The 18934-nt window shown below is 42.7% G+C and overlaps 1 protein-coding gene across 1 annotated transcript in view; it reads right to left on the minus strand.

Moving 5' to 3' along the window:
• The window catches only part of SCPEP1 (serine carboxypeptidase 1), a 35577-nt gene extending 18501 nt beyond the window's left edge, over positions 1-17076 (minus strand). Inside the window, exons 1-5 of the mRNA XM_006889259.1 lie at positions 16936-17076; positions 9059-9148; positions 6709-6864; positions 6240-6314; positions 1476-1548 (exon numbers count right to left, since the gene is read on the minus strand). Of these exons, the coding sequence (XP_006889321.1) occupies positions 1476-1548; positions 6240-6314; positions 6709-6864; positions 9059-9148; positions 16936-17076 (535 nt within the window). The remainder of the gene's footprint in view (positions 1-1475; positions 1549-6239; positions 6315-6708; positions 6865-9058; positions 9149-16935) is intronic.
• Positions 17077-18934: the final 1858 nt, after the last annotated feature.

The following is an 18934-nucleotide window of genomic DNA, read 5'->3' on the forward strand; positions in this document are numbered from 1 at the left end:
GTTGGCGCAGGATAGAGCAGGGTTTAGAGCTGTTGTGCATAGGGTCGCTATGAGTCGGAAACGACTCGATGGCACATAACAACAACAACAAGCCCTTTTTGCCACACTGACAGACTTTAGTTTTATGACATTTTAGTCCTACTTGGGAGATGCCAAGAATAAAGGCAAAAAAAAAATCCCCACAAAAAATGATTCTACCTCGCAGCAGAATATCCAGAGCCAGTGAGACAAAGCTCAGTCACAAGACAAACCCTTCCCCTGTACGAGGGGAATAATGCTCTTTGTACATGATTTTTTTTAATTGAGGTTTTAATGAAAGTTTATAAAGAACTTGTGTTTCCAATTATTCATTGTTGCACATTTTTCTCCCTGCCCCCACTCCCTCCAGATAGCTTTTTTCTTGGGGAAAAAGTTCTTTCATTGTTATACAGCCCCCCCCTTTACTATGCAGCTCTGATTGTATATGATTATTTTTAAAAATTCAGTTATCATTCGATACTACAAACCATAAACACACACTCGGATAAGCTTTGATCATTGCCTATACTCAGCAATTGCCACAGTGCACAGTAGTGGCAGCACATAGAAAGTTCTTCTGTGTCCCTTCCTAGCCCATTCCCCTCCATATTCCAGAGGTAACCTCTCTTCTGATTTCTAACCCCATTATCTTTGTTTGCTGCAAAAGGTCACTTTTAGTTAGATTAGAGCAGTAGTTTTCAATCAGAGGCAATTTTGGCATCCCTTCAAGAGATTGGACAATGGCTGGAAACATTGTTGGTTGTCACAGCTGAGGTCTAATTGGTAGAGACCAAAGATGTTGCTAAATGTCCTGTAATGCGTAGGACAGCTCCTCAAAGCAAAGAGCGGTAGGTTCAGACATCAGCATGCTGAGGTTGAGAAACCCAGTTACGATGATTACTGGTGTGGTTTGAAGCCACACCTCGGATATCTACAACACAAACAACTCAGCTGTGCTTGCAATAATGACGATCATTGCGAAATGGGAAATGGCAAACCTCTGATTACTAAGCTTGATGGCAATCTCCTCCTGCCACCAACAGAGGCAAGAGGTGAGAATTTCACCCCAAATGCACACAGTCCAGCCTCGGGTGGTGGAAGGAATGGACTGAGTCAGACAGACGGGAGTCTAAATCCTGACCAGGTGACTCACGCCACGTGAGAGGGCACATTACATCACCGCTCTGAGCCTGGAGAATGCCTTCAAGCGTGAGCTTGGATTCTTTTGTTGCGAGAATGAACAAAGAGAACTCAGTTCGGCCCATAGGGTTCTGTAAATGGGTCCTCATCCCCAAATCTCTCAGATGCTCTGAGGCAAACATTAGGACGACATCTCCAAGGGTCCAAAGACAACTGCTGCACTTTTTTTTTTTAAATCAGAACACGCACAATCCACAAGCCCCAGAAAAGGATGAGGGAAAGGGAATGAGAAAGATGCTGGAAAACCCTCTTCTTACCTATAGGTGAGATCCAGGAATCACCCAAAGCGACCCCAGCAAAATTGCACTGGATGCTCCCCTGCTGAATGGCCTGGAAAAAGAACAAAAAGACACATGTTTGTGAAGAACACACAGGTCTCCTTCTCCTCCTCAGTTGAGGGAGTGAGGAAAGCTTTATACCTGCCTTTACTGAGCACAGAACACTTCTGCCCAGCTTCTCCAGGATTCCCTGGAGAAGGACTTGATTCTCATAAAGGGGGCACGAGTCATTCTGCCCTGCCGCCATATGCAGAATGATTTGTTATTAGGTGCCGTCAAGTTCAGTACGACTCATGGGGACCCTAAGAACGACGGACCCGAACCCTGTCCTGTCCTGTGTCATCTTCATCATCCTGACACACCTGAGCCCACTGCTGCAGTCACTGTGTCTATCTGTCTCCTTGGGGATCTTCCTCTCTTTTGCTGACCCTCCTCCTTTCCAAGCATGAGATCCCTTTCCAAGGAAGAACCTCTCCTAGCAACATGTGCAAAGTATGAAAGATGCAACTTCGCCATTCTTGCAGCCAAAAAGCACCCTGGCTGCACCTTTTCTTAGACATTCCTGTTGATTCCTTTGATTGTCCTTGGGATATTCAGCCCTGTTCCTCCAGCACCAAAACTCGAAGGCATCAATTCTTCTTCCGTCATCCTTATTCACTGTCCAGCTTCCCAAGGGAAAAAAACTGAATAAGAACCGCATAAGCCTCTGTACTTCACTCACAGGATGTTATCAGTCCTTAGTCTTCTTGAGAAGGGACAACTGTCACCCATTCGCCATTGAGGTCTGTGCGTTCTCATAAAGTCCTCGGAAGGCACCGTTGGAATCATCATTGTATAAGCACCAGACACACTTGAAGGTCTCAGAGAATGGAACAGATGCTTTCATGACTGTCTGCTCCTTTAATGATTTTAAAAATAACACAGATCTCCAGTAGCAGACAATTGGGAGTGAGTTAAATATCTCTCCATAGTACTGGCTAAATGACATATGTTATTTCCACAGCATATGATGCAACTATCAAAACAGAATAAGAATTTTATTTCTGGGTTTCAATTTTTTTTTTTTAAAAGCTATTACTTGGAAAAAAGTTCCAAGATAATATTTAAATTCATTTTCAAAGGCACTGAAATGTCTGCAGCATATGCTATCATTGGTATAAAAATGGAAGAAAGAATATATATAAATTATATAGGCATAAAATATCTCTGAAAATATAGGACAAATGAATAACAGAGATTACCCTGGGAGAAGGAGGGTTTGCACAGGAGAATTTTCATAATATTCCTTTTACATTTTAAGCATTTTGAATCCTGTGACCCTAAGCTATTCAGAGCACTCTAATGTGGAAAAAAAAAGGAAAAAAGCAATGAGTATCCCACTTTGAACACTGGTAATTAAATGGGGGGTGGGATGTGGCACTTACCTGGCTTTTCTAGAAGGAATTATGTTTTAGGGTAACCTATATAGTGACAGGTGATAAGGAACACTGTACTTTATGGAAGAATAGACATGAACAAAATGAGAGAGAGAAATCATCCTTTTGAAATCTTTAATAAAGGTGACTGATTTCAGTGAGGATTAAGAATGATTTTCAAGCCATTATGTGAAAGGGGGATTGGTCTAGACATCATGTGGTGTGTAAATGACACGACTGAGGTAACTTTCCACCAACAGGGGAAGGCAGAGTTGTTCAGGATTGCGATCAGGCAGCTGAAACCCTCTTCTGGCTTTAATGGTGAGTCTGATGAAAGTCAAGCTCACAGTATTACCTAGCACATTACCCAGCATGTCACAGCAATTTCCCCCTCGTAAAGAGCTATTAAATATTTACACCTTGTGAGTCAACTGGCCCAGTCTGCAACAACCCAGCTCTACCCACGTATAGATGGGTTTTTTCCCAAGCAACATAGCTCATAACACTCTACAACTTGCTTTTTCCACTTAACTATACTCACAAGACAGCGTTCTGTGTGTTTTGGTTTTTTGTTAATTAAATTTTTTTATTTTATTACTTTTTTTGTGTGTGTACCATCAAATCAGATCTGAGTAGTATAGGAGAAGATTGCCCCTCCTTCTCCAGCAGAGCATCTGGTGGATTTGAACCGCATACCTCTGGGATTACAGTGTTGCTTCTTGCCACTAGACCACCAGAGCTCTCTGCATTCTATGTTTAATACATCTATATCCATCCATTCTTTGTGATGACTGCAAAGTGTTTCAACATGGAGGGAGGCACCTATTTTATTTTAATTGTCCCCAACTATAGCCATTGTTGTTACTATTGTTGTTATGTGCTGTCGAGTTGCCTGTGACTCATAGCGACCCTATGTACAATAGCCCTAAACCCTGCTCTATCTGGTGCCAATCTTACTGTCTCCGACACACCTATTCCCATTACCCCAGGGACTGAATCAATATGCCTCATTGAGGGTCTTCCTCTCTTGTGCTGTCCCTCCACCCTCCCAAGCATGGCATCCCTCTCCAAGGACTGATCCCTCCTTGCATCATGTCCAAAGTATGTCCGAGGAAGCTTCAGAATCCTTGCCCCCAAGGAGCAGCCTGGCTTCACCCTCTCCAGGACAAATCTGTTTGTTCTTCTAGCAGTCCATAGTAAATTTAGTACTCTTCTCCAGCACCACAGCTCAAAGGCATCAATTCTCCTTCTATCATCCCTAGTCATTGCTCAGCTCTCTGATACATAACAAATAATTGCAAAGACCATGGCCTTGTCAGGCACACCTTAGTCTCCAGATACCATTGCTCTTCAATACTTCGGAGAGGTCTCTGACAGCAGACTTTCCAATGTCATTTGTCTTTTAATTTTCTGGCTGCTGGTACCAAGAGTGTTGATTATAGAGCAAGCAAACTGAAGCTGTTAACAATCAGTCTCTTCACCATCTATCATGATGCTGCCAATTGGCCCAGTGGTAAAAATCTTTGTTGCTTTGTTTTGTTTTAGAATCTTTGTTTTCTTGATGTTGAGCTTCAATCCATATTGAAGGCTACAGTCCTTGACCCTCTGCAGCAAGCGCTTCAGGTCCTCCTCAGCTTCAGCAAGCAGGGTTGTGTCATCTGCATAATGCAGATTGTTGATGAGTCTACCTCCAACGCTGATGCCACATTTCTACTCATAGAGTGTAGCCTCCCAGATATATTTTCTACAAGGCAAAAATCCAGCCTCCCACTACTTCCCAAATAGCCATTGGATGCCACATAACTTATGCAACATTCTATCCTTTCTCAATGAATTGGAATGCCAACTTACTAGGTGTATGGCCATTGCCACGAGCCAATTCTGACTTACAGTCACCCTCCACTAAGCTTCCAAGGCTATATATCTTTATAAGAGGACACTGTCCATCTTTCTTCCACAAAGCAGTTAGTAGACTTGAACTGCTGACTTCTGGTTAGCAATGAAACACGTAATGTATTACCAGAGCTCCTTACTCTTGTGTGTGTGTGTGATACATATACATGAACATGTATTATATATATGTTCATATATTGTTGCTGTTACGTGCTGTCAAGTCAACTACAACTCATAGCCTCATTACACACAAAAGCTCTGCTTCCTGCTCTATCCTGAGCCAATCTCACTGAATGACACATCTACCCCCACTACCCCAGTTAACATGTCATACATCTCATCTGGAGTCTTTGTCTCCTGAGCTGTCCCTCTACTCTTCCGAGTATGATGTTCCTCTCCAAGGACTGGTCCTTTCTGACAATATACCCAAAGTATGTAAGATGGAGCCTCAAAATCCTTTCCTCTGATATATAATATAAATATATTTGTAAATTTGTTGACACATAATCTTTAACGTATAAACAAGCTGCTCCTTAGAGGCAAGGATGGTGAAACTTCATCTCACATACTTTGAGCATGTTGTCAGGAGGGAAAAAGACATCATGCTGAAAAAGAGGGTCAGTGAAATAGAGGAAAACCCTTAGCATGATAGATTGACATAGTGATTGCAATGGGCTCAAGTGTTTCAGAGATTATAAGGATGACACAGAACAGGGCAGGAGTCAAATATGTTGTTAAAGTCACCTGCTATATGAGTCACAGTCAACGTGATAGTATATAACCACAATATATAAATATATAGTACAATATTATTTTTGGAAGGAGGAGTGGCATCCACTTCCATAACAGCTTGCCTCCAGAAACCCTATGAACCTGGAGAGAGGATGAAAGGCACCCAAGCGTCTAGGACTCTCCTTCATAGGGTCTCTATGAGTCGCCTGTGACTCGACGGCATTTAACAACAACATTATTTATTATATTAGATAGTTATGTGTGTATAAAGTACACTTACACACATATATGCTTTTTTTTTTAATTTAGGTTGTTTATTTTTCATTTCAATGAACATCTACAGAGATTTTGGGATTCCATTCATTCATTGTTGCACCCTTCTCCCCGCACAAACCCCTCCCCATATATGCATTTTTTAAATATCTGCTTTTAGATTCTCTATCTTGTTTCACATAATCTATTTGTTGCTAGGCCAATGCCAGAAAAATTCACTGTTTTCCTCGATGTAGATTTAAAGTATTGATGATAACTAATAAGGTCATTTGCACTATTCTTTCAAAAACATTTCTTGGTTATCATCACAGACTTACCCTTCAGTCACAGTCCCTGGCCAAAATTCATTCATTATCAGATGAGTATTAAAAAAATGTAACACTATCAGGTTTCCATTCAAAACCAAAACAACAAAGCCATCATATGTTACCTTATGAAGCTCTAGACCAATGCCAGCAGCCATCTTCCCTCCATAGGACTCTGAGAAGATGTAGAATGGAATCGTCTAGCAAGAAAAGTAACATGTAAAGAAGTGAAGCATCTCACAGGCTTTTAAAAATTCATATAAAATTTAAAAATAAAAATTCATATTAATTCACTTTACATTTCCATCCCAGGCAATGTCCAGACACAACAAACCAGCTTTTGTCTTCCCTCTCATCTCTGACTGCAATGTCCAATCAAAAAACTGCCTGCAGGTTCATTCTTTCAAGCAAAACCCTTCAACTTTCAAGATAATAAAAAGGAAAGCCCACTTTTGGGTATGAAGAGGTCCTTTCTAAAATCAGCTGGGGATCCATTGTTGTTGGTTTTTTTTTATAAGAGGGGCTGAGTTATGCTGAGTGGTGTCGTGTTGTGGCCACCAGCCCTTTACTTAGCTGTTCCCAGCCTTTGCTCACCTGGAATTCTCTGTGAGAGTTAAAGAATGTTTTCAGGAGAACCATCATGTCCGAAGCCACCATGTCGAGGTTTTTGGTGTATTTGCCACTCCCATTTACGTAACTGAACCCGGTGCCCACGGGATTGTCCACAAACAGGAGACTGGCAGACTGGAGCTACGAGTCACAGACAGAGGGGAAGCATAGTTGCAATCAGTCAGCTGGTCAACATTTACCTTTGTGTATCTTCCATGGCTCAGCACAGCACATGTGTGAAGATGACCACTGTGGTTATGAGCCTGTGGCTAAATGGTATCTTCTTTGAAGATAAGAGATGAAAACATAAAATATAGCGAGGAGAAGGCAGAAGTAAAGATCGCACAGATGGGCAGATCAAAGACTGGAAGTTGACACTTTCCCCCACGATACAAATGTACCACATGTAATCGGTTAAGCATGTAAACCATTACTGTCAGTCTGAGCACTAAGTCTACGCAGTGAGAAAGTTCTCATCTCTGAATATCACTCACAGCTTTTCTTTAAATGAATCCAGTTCTGACACTGGTATGACTTCCTAGTACACACTCTCTCTCTCACTGTCAAGTTGGTTCTGACTCTTAGCAAACCCTCACTGCATTTCCAAGGCTGTAATCCCCATGGGAGGAGAATGCCCATCTTTCTCCTGAGAAGCTGCTCGTGGATTTGAACCACAGACGTGCAACCTTTGGGTTAGCACTGCAACTGTCTGTCTCCACATGACGCCACCAGCACTCTCTCCTTTGTACATTTGTTGATGTTGTGTGCTGTCGAGTCAGAACTGACGCATAGCTGGCCCTCCGGTGAATTTTCAGAGGCTATAAGTTGGGAGGAGTCTGCTCGTTTTCTCCCATGCAGCAGCTCATGGATTCAAATCATGCACCTTTGGGTGGACAGCACAACTCCTTACCATCAGGCCACCAGATCTCCCTCCTTTTTACATTAGGGGAACATGATTTATTCTACTATGTTTCTCCAAAGAGGTTTACAGTTACAGAGGGCTGTTAATGATCAAGTCCAGCCATGTCCTTTACAGGCTACCAGCCCCTCCTTGCCCAGGACTTGGGCCTGGGTCTACTCAGTTTTGGTTACCGTTGCACCAGCCATGTGCCCTCTTAACTCTGAGAGGCTTGAGACAAGCCAGTGGCGACCTCTCCTAGCACAGCGGAAGTGGCATTTTAATTGGACATGGATAGGAGTGTCCTAGGTCAAAGGAGTAGCCAGGTGCATTGACTCCATAGCAAGACTAATTAATAAAGGGCACGTCATGAAGAGTGGTGCAGAGAGAAATGAGAAGTCCAAAGGGCGCAGAGGGGTCCTCAAAGCAGCAGCACAACTCAGAATGCTAGAGCAGTTGCAATGATGTGAGACAGATATGAATGTGTGGCCAACCGAATGAGATCCAAGCCAAGGACAGAGAGGAAACCTGAAAGTAAAGCGTACCTGGGTAAATGTATGGAGATGTGACTGGAGGTCGGCGTGGTGCAGGGTATGCTTAGCAGTCTGAGCTGATCATTTAGATAACTGAAAAATGTGGAAGGAGGAGCAAGAAGGAGGAATGCAAGCAGGAAACACGAGGAAGAATGCGAAGAGAGCAGTCACACTCTGGGGATTCCAACCAGTGTCACCGAACCAAATGGGCATGAATTGTTGAATGCAAAGCCAATTTGCAAGGGAGCTCTGGTGGCCTAGTGGCAAGAAGCTGCACTGCAGTCCCAGAGGTGTGCGGTTCGAATCCACCAGGTGCTCTGCTGGAGAAGGAGGGACAGTCTCCTTCTGTACCAGTCAGATCCGACTTGATGGTACACACACAAAAAAATAATAAAATTAAATTAAAAAAAAATAAAAGGAAAAAACCCAATTTGCTCTGCAAACGTTGACCCATATCACAACAAAAAAGTTTAAAAAACCCTCTGTGGTGTACTAAAAGCTGTTGGTTTAGATACTTTAAATGAGTGAATAATATATAGGAAGGTAGGACAGAGAAGAAAGGATAGAGGTTGTGACCAGATAGTAGGACTTCCATCTGAGATTTCAGATGCCTTTATGTGGATCACAGTAGGTTCAAAGGAAGTGGAGAGGAAGGTCACGTGGTTGGGAAGGGCAAGGGAGGTCTGCGTGGGGTAAGTCGTAGAGAAATGGCAGATGCTAAGCTAATGAAGCAGCCTGTGGACATGTGTCCAGGGCCTCAGTACACCCAAGGAAGGCAGACCACATGATGCTGGTGGTGGAAGAGGGGAAACAGCGCTAAATTTGTGACACACACACACACCGCCCAGAGTGGGAAGGGCAGAGGGTTTGGCCTCTGAGAGGTCACATCTCAGGTTCACCTTACCCAGGTGGTGTTTCGTGGTTTGAGATCACTGTCAAGGGGTCCAATTTCTACAAAGTTTCCAAATCCGGTGCTGGAACCTCCTGGACCGCCCTGTGGGAGAGAAGAGAAACAAAAATAAGCCTGGGCAAAGTCGTAGTCAAGCCTGCCATTACAGAGGACCACACTCACTATTTTGGCAGTGTCACCAAGACCAAACCCAAGCCCACTGCCACCATTTACAGCAGAGTAAGGCTGGAATGCTCACACGCAGATGGTAGCAGGGGATTCAGTGAAGGTATTTCTGCTCCTCTACAGGACGGAATGTTACATTGCCATTTAGAAATGACAGCAATGAGAAACTATGTGGCAATGTGAAGAAATGCTTGGGACATACCAAACTGAAACTAAGTGGAGTACAAAGATGGATACTTTTGAGACTTAACTCAGCACCTCCCAAGATCTGTTTATGGGGACTAATGGCTTTGGATCATGATTCTGTAGGACAACTAGCTCCTGGCTTGATCAGTACAATTTGATATCTTAAAAGCTTGGGAGCTTTTGTCTAAGAGACAACTATTCATCTCTGCATTCAGAGAAAAAGAGAAAGAAGGAAACAAAAGACTCAGAGAATAATTTATTGCATAGGACTCATCTACCCTGAGACCAGAGGCACTGTATGGTGCCTGGTTACCAACACTGGACATTCTGACCAGGAACATAAAAGATAGAATCTGACAGAATGGGAGTAAAATGTACAAAAGAATTCAACTTTTTTAAAAGTCCAGATTTACTGGACAGTGTAAGTGGAGGACTTCCCCAAGACTATGGCCCGGAGATATTATTTAAATGTTCAATCAAAACGAATCCTTATAGTCATCTTTCATCTAAATAACAGATCAGCTTAGAAAATAAACAGCATCATCCATGAATACATGAGACCAAATGGTCATCATTTCCTGAAAAGCAAAGGAAGGGAAGAGGACAGAGAAACTAGACTCTTGGAAACAGAGCAAGTAGAACAGAACTAGAGGCAACTGATGTGATGAAAAGTATAACCAATGTCACTGGGCAAGTTGTGTGGAAATTATTAAACAGGATCCTAATTTGCTGTGCAAACTTTTATCAAGACCACAATAAAATATTTTACTTATAAACCCTGAAACCAAGTATGTGTCCATGAATGGAGATTGTGTCCCTTTTACCTAGTGCATTTATGGGGATAGGGATCAAAGTAGAATTGAGCACCTAGGAATCCTGGGGACTCTGTACACGTAGGTGAGACCCATTTCCCCTTTCTGGTTTTGATAAGCCATGATGCCACAGGGAACCTTCTTCTACTCCCATCCCAAAATGTAAGAAGAAACTGGTGGAGGATGTAGTTGTCTGTTTGAGAAGGCCCTATTGCAAACCTTTTTTTTCTTCTAGAACTCCAGGATGTGGCACTGACTTGGTACAAGCCTCCCTGTGCCTCCTAAATGCGATAAATGTGTCAGTGGACCAACTGCAGAGCTTGAATCTCTGCAAAGTGCACCTAAAATAGCTCGCATCACCGCTCACGTGATGTGACCTGATTCTCAAGACAGAGAAGTCATCGCTTGTTTCCACAGCAGGACGCTAAAATAGACCTCTTTTTAATCTAAATTAAATATTCCTTCTTTAGTCATAATGCTTTTTCTTCTCACTTGGGTCTTTGGGGAAATGAAAAAGAGTAGATTAGCCTTTGTCACTGGTCTATCTCTAAATGACATCCCATCTCATGTGTTAACCTGACCAGAGGTCACAAACTGGACACCCTACAGGGGCCAAGCACTGCCATGGAGCAAAGGAAACCAGATCCTCAGGAAGTATCTCCCCTGCCTAGAGCCTTGGGGACAGAGAATTCACACTCCAAGTTGCTGAACTAAGCAGTTGCTCTTGACTTGAACTCATGGCAACCCCATTGGTGTCAAAGTAGCATTGTGCTCCACCGGGGTTTCTCTGCCTCACAGTCATTTATTTTGTTATTGTTGAGAACACATACAAGACATATACCAATTGGACAGTTTCTACATATACCTAAGCTTCCTACGCAGCTAAAAGTTGGACAACAAATAACAACGACCAAAGAGGAATTGATGCTTTGGAATTGTGTCGTTGGAGAAGAGTACTCATGGCCTGCCAAAGGCGTCCCGTGGACTGAACATCCCCTGGATTGCCAAAAGAACAACCAAGTCTGTCTCTGAGAAGGTGCAACCAGGGTGCTCCTTAAAGGCAAAGATGGTGAAACTCCAGCTCACATCCTTGGGACATGTTGTCTAGAGGGGCCAGTTCTTGGAGAAGGACATCATGCTAGGAAAGGTGGAGGGTCAGAAGAAGAGAGAAAAGCCCCTCAACAAGACGGACTGAGCAGTGGGGTTCAGCTGAGCATGTCAGAGAAAATGATGATGGCCAGGATAGGGCCACGTTCAGGTCTGTTATTCACAGGGTCACTATGCGTTGTAGTCAACTTAGATGACACAACTGAGTGGCGCTGGTTAAATTCTTCAAGTTGTACAATCAGTCTCACTCTCCTTTCCAGAGCGGCTGTTCTTCCTTCATTTACATAAACTCATTGTCCTCTGAGATTCCTATTCAGCTTTTCAAGTTGCTGTTGTCAACCTGACCTCATATTGATAGTTCCTAAAAGAGCAATAATGCGAAGACTGCTCCTTTTGTTGCTTTCGTTGTTTAACAAGTGAAGTTAAACTACTGCTCCATTGAAAGAAGACTTTAGGTGATATTTTTTGTTTAAGACTTAAAGATTATCTCAGGGCAAGCTTTAGGGCTTTACCCACCCTCTGTTGTTCCAAAAAGTTTAGAGTCCCAAGAACGTGAAATTCTCCCCTGTCTGATTAGCATTCTTCTGTGGAATCTCTGGTTAAGATGATCAGCACTGGTAGCCAGGCACCATGCAGTTCTTCTGGTCTTAGAGCCAAAAAAGGCCATCGTTCCTGGAGGCAATCAGGCACCCATCGCATAACTTCTTCCTATTGCTGCTGGAGGGGAATAAACACCAGTTGCTGTACTTTACAAGGTCATTTGTAAACTTCTAAGACCCTAGGCACTAAGTAATGAATGAGGACGTAGAACAGAAGTACTAGGGCCAGTTAATTGGGATGTCAAAATGAATTCATGACCTTCAATCTTTAAACCAAGAAACTGAAGACCACGAGGTGTTTGGTTGTCCATGAGCAGATTCAGAAGGTACTCTGTGCATTTTGTTATCAACACAGCTATCACACACTTTTGCCAATTTGTGTTCACAGGTGAACAACTTGACAGCAATGACAACAACCAACTACACAACCCTACCCTTAATCGATGAGGTTTTCCCATTTCTCCTAGTCTTCCTTTCCCCTATATCTCCTGCCCCTAAGAACCACTGAGAAACTCTGGTCTCTATAAATTTGCCTTTCCTTGTCTTGCCTATAAATGAGGTCATATATTTGCCCTTTTGTGCTTCACTCAACTCAATATCTTTAATCTTCATTCATGCTGTAACATGTATCAAGGGGCTTTTTGTTTTGTTTTGGTTTTTTTAAGGTTTGGTGTTTGTTAACTTTTTTATTTTATTATTTTTGTGTGTGTACCATCAAATCGGATCTGACTGGCACAGGAGGAGATTGTCCCTTCTTCTCCAGCAGAGCATCTAGTGGACTTGAACCATGCACCTCTGGGATTGTATCAAGGTTTATTTTCTCCCTCCTGGCTGAGTAGTACCCAGTGTCTGTATGCATCGTGTTTGCCCATTAGTTTGGACATTTAGGTTTTCACCTTTCAGCTACTGTCAATAGTGCTGCAGTTACTGTACCAGCGTCTCTTTGAGTCTCTAGCTCCAAACCTTAGGAGTGGAATCACTGATCACTTGTAGTTCTCATCTCAGTTTTCTGAGTGATCCTCACACTATTTTCCACAGCAGTTGTACCATTCCGCATTCTCACCAACAGTGATTAGTTGTTGCTGTTGTTGTGTGCCGTCGGGTTGGAATAGACCCATAGCTGACCATCCAGCAAGTTTTTGGAGGCAGTAAATTGCATGGGAGGAGACTGCCCATCCTTCTCCGTTGGAGCAGCTAGCTGGTGGATTCAGACCACACACTTTTGAGATTGCAGTGCAGCTTCTTACCACCAGGCCACAAGAGACAGTGAAGAATTGCCATTTTCCCATATCCTCACCAACATTTGGAGTGTTTTCTGGGTTTTTGTTGGTTTAAGTACATGTTTGTATGAATCTTGGCGATCCCAAAGGCAGCAAATCTATAGGGTTTTCATTAACTAAGTAGATGACCAGGCCTTTCGTCTGTGGCACCTCTGGGTAGACTAACACTTTCAACCTAACTCACATAAGTGAATTGACTATGCTAGATCTCCCGATTTTTTGGAAAGAAAGCAACTTCCTGATTGTAGGTTATTAGTAATAAATTCACTTAAGACACTATCTGACCATCTCACATATTTTGGGCACGTCATCAGGAGTGACCAGTCTCTCGAGAAAAACATCATGCTTGGCTGAAGATGACTGAAAAAGAGGAAGACTCTTAAAGAGGTGGACTGGCACGGTGACTGCAGCAATGGGCGGATGCACAGACGCGATTATAAGGAGGTCAGCATCAAGCAGGGGCACTATGAGTCAGAACACCTTGCAATCAGAAGACAGCTGGCAGCCTCTGAAATGTAGTGTTTGTCAAGGTGTGTTTCTCAGAGCAGATAAAGTCCCCAGGGGCAGCCTGGGCAAATGGGGGAGGGAGGATGTGGAACTTTGTACCTCTTCCCTCTCTCAGCCACAGCACTTCTGCTTTTTTCTGTTTTGGTTTCTATATGAAACTTCTTACTTAAGGACAGAAAGTTGTGTCTAATAAGGAAAAATATGAAAACCCCTGAAATCCCTCATATTGGAAAACATCTTGCTATAGCTGAAAGTGGCAGGATGGCAGAACCCAGTCTCCTAGACTGGCCCACACACTGCTCACTCATCCCAAGACCTTAGCCTCCAGCAGTATCATCCTGGCATTCAGCCACCCAGCACACGTGACACAAACTCGGGCTGACACGCGTCACTTCATCAGATATTTTCATATCTGCACTTGGACTGATGGAAGCAGTGGGGCAGCAGTGGGAGAATTCTCTAACTTTCCATACAGGAGACTTAAGTTTGATTCCCTGGCCAGTTGCTGTGATGCTGAACAGATTTCAGTGAAGCTTTCAGACGAAGATGTGCTAGGAAGAAAGGCCTGGTGATCTATGTCTGAAAAATCAGCTGCACTGTCAGTTCTCAATGTGCGTGGGGTTCTCATGGGGCCAGAGGAGACACAGCCAAACACCACCACCATCACTGGACTGTCAAAGGCAACACCTGAGGTAATTCTAGGAGACAGGGACCCTTTCTGCAAACTGCTCATCATTTTTCTATCCCAGAAAGCCCTGCATTACAAGGTCTTGGTCAAGTCTGGGCTCTGGGAGCTTCCTTCTCTACCAGCAGTTTTGGAGGAAGTTGTGTTAGCCTTGCATGCAGGTGAGCTGAAGAGCAACATACTGACTGGTGAGCAATCTGCAGCCCTGGCAGCGTCATGTCCTCATTTTCCAAAAGTTGAAGCAAGACCTTGCTCCTGAATCCCTCCCGAAAGACTGGTTTCCAGGTGGGTGTGGGTCAATGCTGGACAGATATTTCATAAACACCAGGAAGGTTCCTTTGCCCTCAATTCCTCAAGCAGAGATCAAGATTAAAACAAGAACACATTCATCAAGTGAGTAAGGCTGGTAGCTCACACTAAGATAAAAAAAGGCTGATGGTAAATCTTTTTTTTTTTTGGTCCTTTTACATGATTAGACAGCAAAAAGAAACAGCCACTTTGGAAAACAGTCTAGCAGTTCCTCAAAAAACTAAACCCAGAGTTACTGTATTCAGACTCACTGTCGTCTGAGTCGAGACTGAGTCAAAGTGACCCTCCCTCTGGTTTGCAAGGTTGTAAATTACAATAGGAAGTGACCATTTTTCTCCCTTAGAGCTGATGGTGGGTTCCAACCTCTGGAGACACACTGCTTTTGGATTAGAAGTGTAACTCAGTGCAGATTACACCATCACAGTTCTCTAGTTACTAAACCTAAAATTCACTGTCATCAAATTAATTCTGACCACAGAGGGTTCTGCTAAGGCTGTAAACCTTTATGGAGAAAAACTGCTTTATCTCTGTTGGAGCAGCTGATGAGTTTGAACCACTGACCTTTTTGGTCAGCAGCTGAATGCATTCACCACAATGCCATCAGGGTTCCTTCAAGTTAACACATAATTCAGCAATTCCACTCCTAAGTACATACTCAAGAGAACAGAAAAGATATCCACACAAACATCTGTACAGGAATACTTGTAGTAGCATTATTAAGAACAGCCAAAACACGAACACAACCCAAATGCCCATCAGTGGAAAAGTGAATTAATAAAATTTGTACATCAGTCATAAAAAGGAATGAAGTTCATATAAAACACAACACAAATGAAGGAATGTGTGAAACACGATGTATGTGAATGAAATACAATGCATACAAATTTTGTATGCAAACCTATACAAAGTAAAAAAGAATAAACCAACCCTAAAATACCAGAAAAGGAAAATATCTTAAAAAAAAAAAGGAATAAAGTATCAATGTCTACTCCAATGTGGATAATCCTTAAAAACATTACGGCAAGTTAAAGAAGTCAGTCACAACTGTCCACATATTATGTGATTCTATTCATACGGAAGTCCAGAAGGGGAAAATCTAGAGACAGAAAGGAGAACAGTAGCTGGTCAGGGTTAGAGGGAGAGAGAAGGGTGAGGAGATGCAGCTAATTGGTATGGGATTTCTTTCTTAGGTCATGAAAATGTTCTGCATTTGATGCTGCTCTTGGTTGTAGGGAGATGCGATGCTAACCCAAAGGTCACATCTCTCAGCTGGTTTGAAACAACTAGCATCTCCGCAGGAGAAAGATGGGAAATCGTCTCTCCTGTGATTTGTAAAGGTGGATACCCAGTGAGGGGTCAGCTATGAACCAAGGGCGACATCAATGAATTTTGAGTGGTTGTTTTTTGTTTACATAAAGTATGATTACACTAAAAACCATCAAATCTTGAATGGGTAGATTGTATGGTATGGGATTTACATCTCAGTACAGTAGTTGTTAAAAAAGAAAGCAAAGAAATAATTGAATTCAGAGTCCAGAAAAAGATCAGGAGGGGAGAGAAGAAAAGGAAAAATGTTCGGGTCCTGGACCCCAGTCTTTGCTACTGAACATTTGTGTGCCAAGCACTTTCTCTAAGGGTTCCTGCAGCCAACTAGATGTCACATTAGGAAATCTCAGCAAATGGCTCAGGAGCCTGGTGTAGTGACTTATGTGTTGGGCTGCTACAGTAAAAGTCAGCAGTTTCAGATCCACCAGCTGTTCTTTGAAAAAAATAGTGAGGCAGTCTCCTCCAGTACAGATTAAGAGCCTCAGAAACCTAAGGGGTGGGGGTGGGGGGGGTCATCATAAGTCCAAAATGACTGTAGGGCAGTGAAGGGGAAAAAGACTAGAATCAGTCAAGTATCCCAACCAGCAGTGAGGAGTCCCTAGGTGGTGCAGGTGGTTGACATGCTCAACTACTAACCAAAAGGTTGACAGTTCAAGTCCACCCAGAAGTGCCTTAGAAGAAAGGCTGGGCAATCTATACCTGAAAAAAATCAGCCACTGAAACTCCTTGAGAGCACAGACAGTTCTCTTCTGACACACGGGGTTCTCCACAAGCCAGAGTCAACTCAACACTATTGGCTGGTTATAGTTACGCAGGCACAAATCCTTAGAATAAGAAAGGGCTCCTGGGGACAATCTGACCGCCACCCCACTTCAGGCAGCAAATCCACTCTTACCTGAAGCCACATGACCAGGGGCAGTTCTGTGAAGTTCTTGCAGGGGTTGGTGGCATAGTAGAGCCACCAGAACATGTGGGCATCTTTGCGGACCGTCACATAATCCCATTCTTCCTTGCCTTCTGTTGCAGGCTGGTTCATATAATCCCATACTTCCCTGTCTTCTGTTGTGGGCCGGTTGAAGACAGCTCCTGAAACAGAGGCACAGTTTGATTACACTGAAGAAGGTCTAATGTCCAGATGAACGCCAAGCCTGGTGGGTTGTGCCATGCTGGGCCTGATGAGTTCTATTCTAGGTGCTTTACCCACCACATCTCAATACAGTGTGAAGGAGCTCTGGTGACATAATGGTTAAGTAATTCAGCTATTAACCAAAAGGTCAGTTGTTCGAACCTATTCACCTCTCTCCAAGAGACTGATGAGGCAGTCTTGGGAACTCTATGGGCAGTTCTACTCTGTCCAGTGGGTCTCTATGAACTCAATGGCAGAACATTTCTGGTTTTCTTTCTCTGTTTTTGTTTGAGGGAAAATATACTGTGGAAATTAAGAAAAATTCATTGGTGAAAATATGACAAGAAGCTGCACTGCAATCCCAAAGGCACATACACGGTTCGAGGCCACCAGCTGATCTGTGGAAGAAGGATAGGCAATCTCCTCCCACGTGAGTAACTGCCTCTGAAAACCTGCTATGTCAGCTATGTGCCTGTTCCAATTCTCTGGAACACAACACATCAGTGGAAGATGAAGCTGGGACATTTGATTTTTTCCTTTTTGTATTTCTGTATTGTGGGGACTTTTAACAGTAACTGAGAATTGTATTAATAACTTATAAAAATGAGAGATGTTTACATTTTTGGGGTAAAAGAAAAACCTTGAGGTGAAAAAAAATTGAGGTGGTATTTTTTGTTTGAGTTTTTGGTTTTGCATTAGTTGGTTGGGTTGTTTTGTCTTGTTTGACAGTGCTCTGGATATATCAGAATTCTTTTTTCATTTTATATTGGTTTGCATACAAAACTCATACACATTCTGTTTCATTCATGTACATTGTGTTTCACTCATTCCTTCATTCACACGGCTTTTATACTGGATGACACCTATGCAAAAGACTCTAAGAACATGATTAAAGATATATCACAAATTAATAGGGCCAAGATTCTCTAATACATGCTGGCAACAGTTTTATAAGAAGGGGAGAAACATAAAATTTAGGTCTTTTCTTAGCTCTTTGAGCCAAAATAAATTCCAAATGGATCAATTATTTGCATTTCAAAATTAAAATGTTAAAACTGAGACAAAATTAGAACTTAATATTTCCTTTTAAACTCAGGGAAAAGATTTAAGCAGACCCGAGAAGTGATAAGGAAAACTATCACCAGAATGAAGGCAGAAAATAGCTATATTTCTATATAAAAACCTGAAAATGGCAAACAATAAACAAAGAAAAATCAACAGCAAATGTAAGGGAAAGGGCATTTTTTCTTTACTTCTTGGTGCTGTTAGGTAGAGCAATTTAAAAATACTAGTCTCTAATTATGCTGAGTGAACTTACTCAATCCCATAAGGACAAATATTGTATGAAACCATTACTATAGAATGAGTATAAGTATCCAAGGGGGATCGGGGAAGGTGGAAGCAGAGGGATGAGGATCGGGGGGACTAATTATGGGGTTGTACCATTTTATGGGTGGGGGTGTGAGGGAAATTGGAAGAATTTGGGAAGGGCATACGCCAGGGATACATCCTATCTCCATACCTTTTCAACCTATATGCAGAACAGATTATCCGGGAGGCGGCACTCTATGAGGAGAAATGTGGGGTCAAGATTGGTGGACGATTTATCAACAATCTGTGTTATACGGATGACACAACCCTGCTTGCTGAAACTGAGGAGGACCTGAAGTGCCTGCTGCAGAGTGTCAAGGACTGCAGCCTACAATATGGATTGAGGCTCAATGTCAAGAAGACAAAGATTCTCACCACTGGACCAATTGGCAGCATC

Source organism: Elephantulus edwardii, unplaced genomic scaffold, assembly GCF_000299155.1.
Source record: "Elephantulus edwardii isolate Elephantulus edwardi_28Jun2011 unplaced genomic scaffold, EleEdw1.0 scaffold00077, whole genome shotgun sequence".
Taxonomy (NCBI): Eukaryota; Metazoa; Chordata; class Mammalia; order Macroscelidea; family Macroscelididae; genus Elephantulus; species Elephantulus edwardii.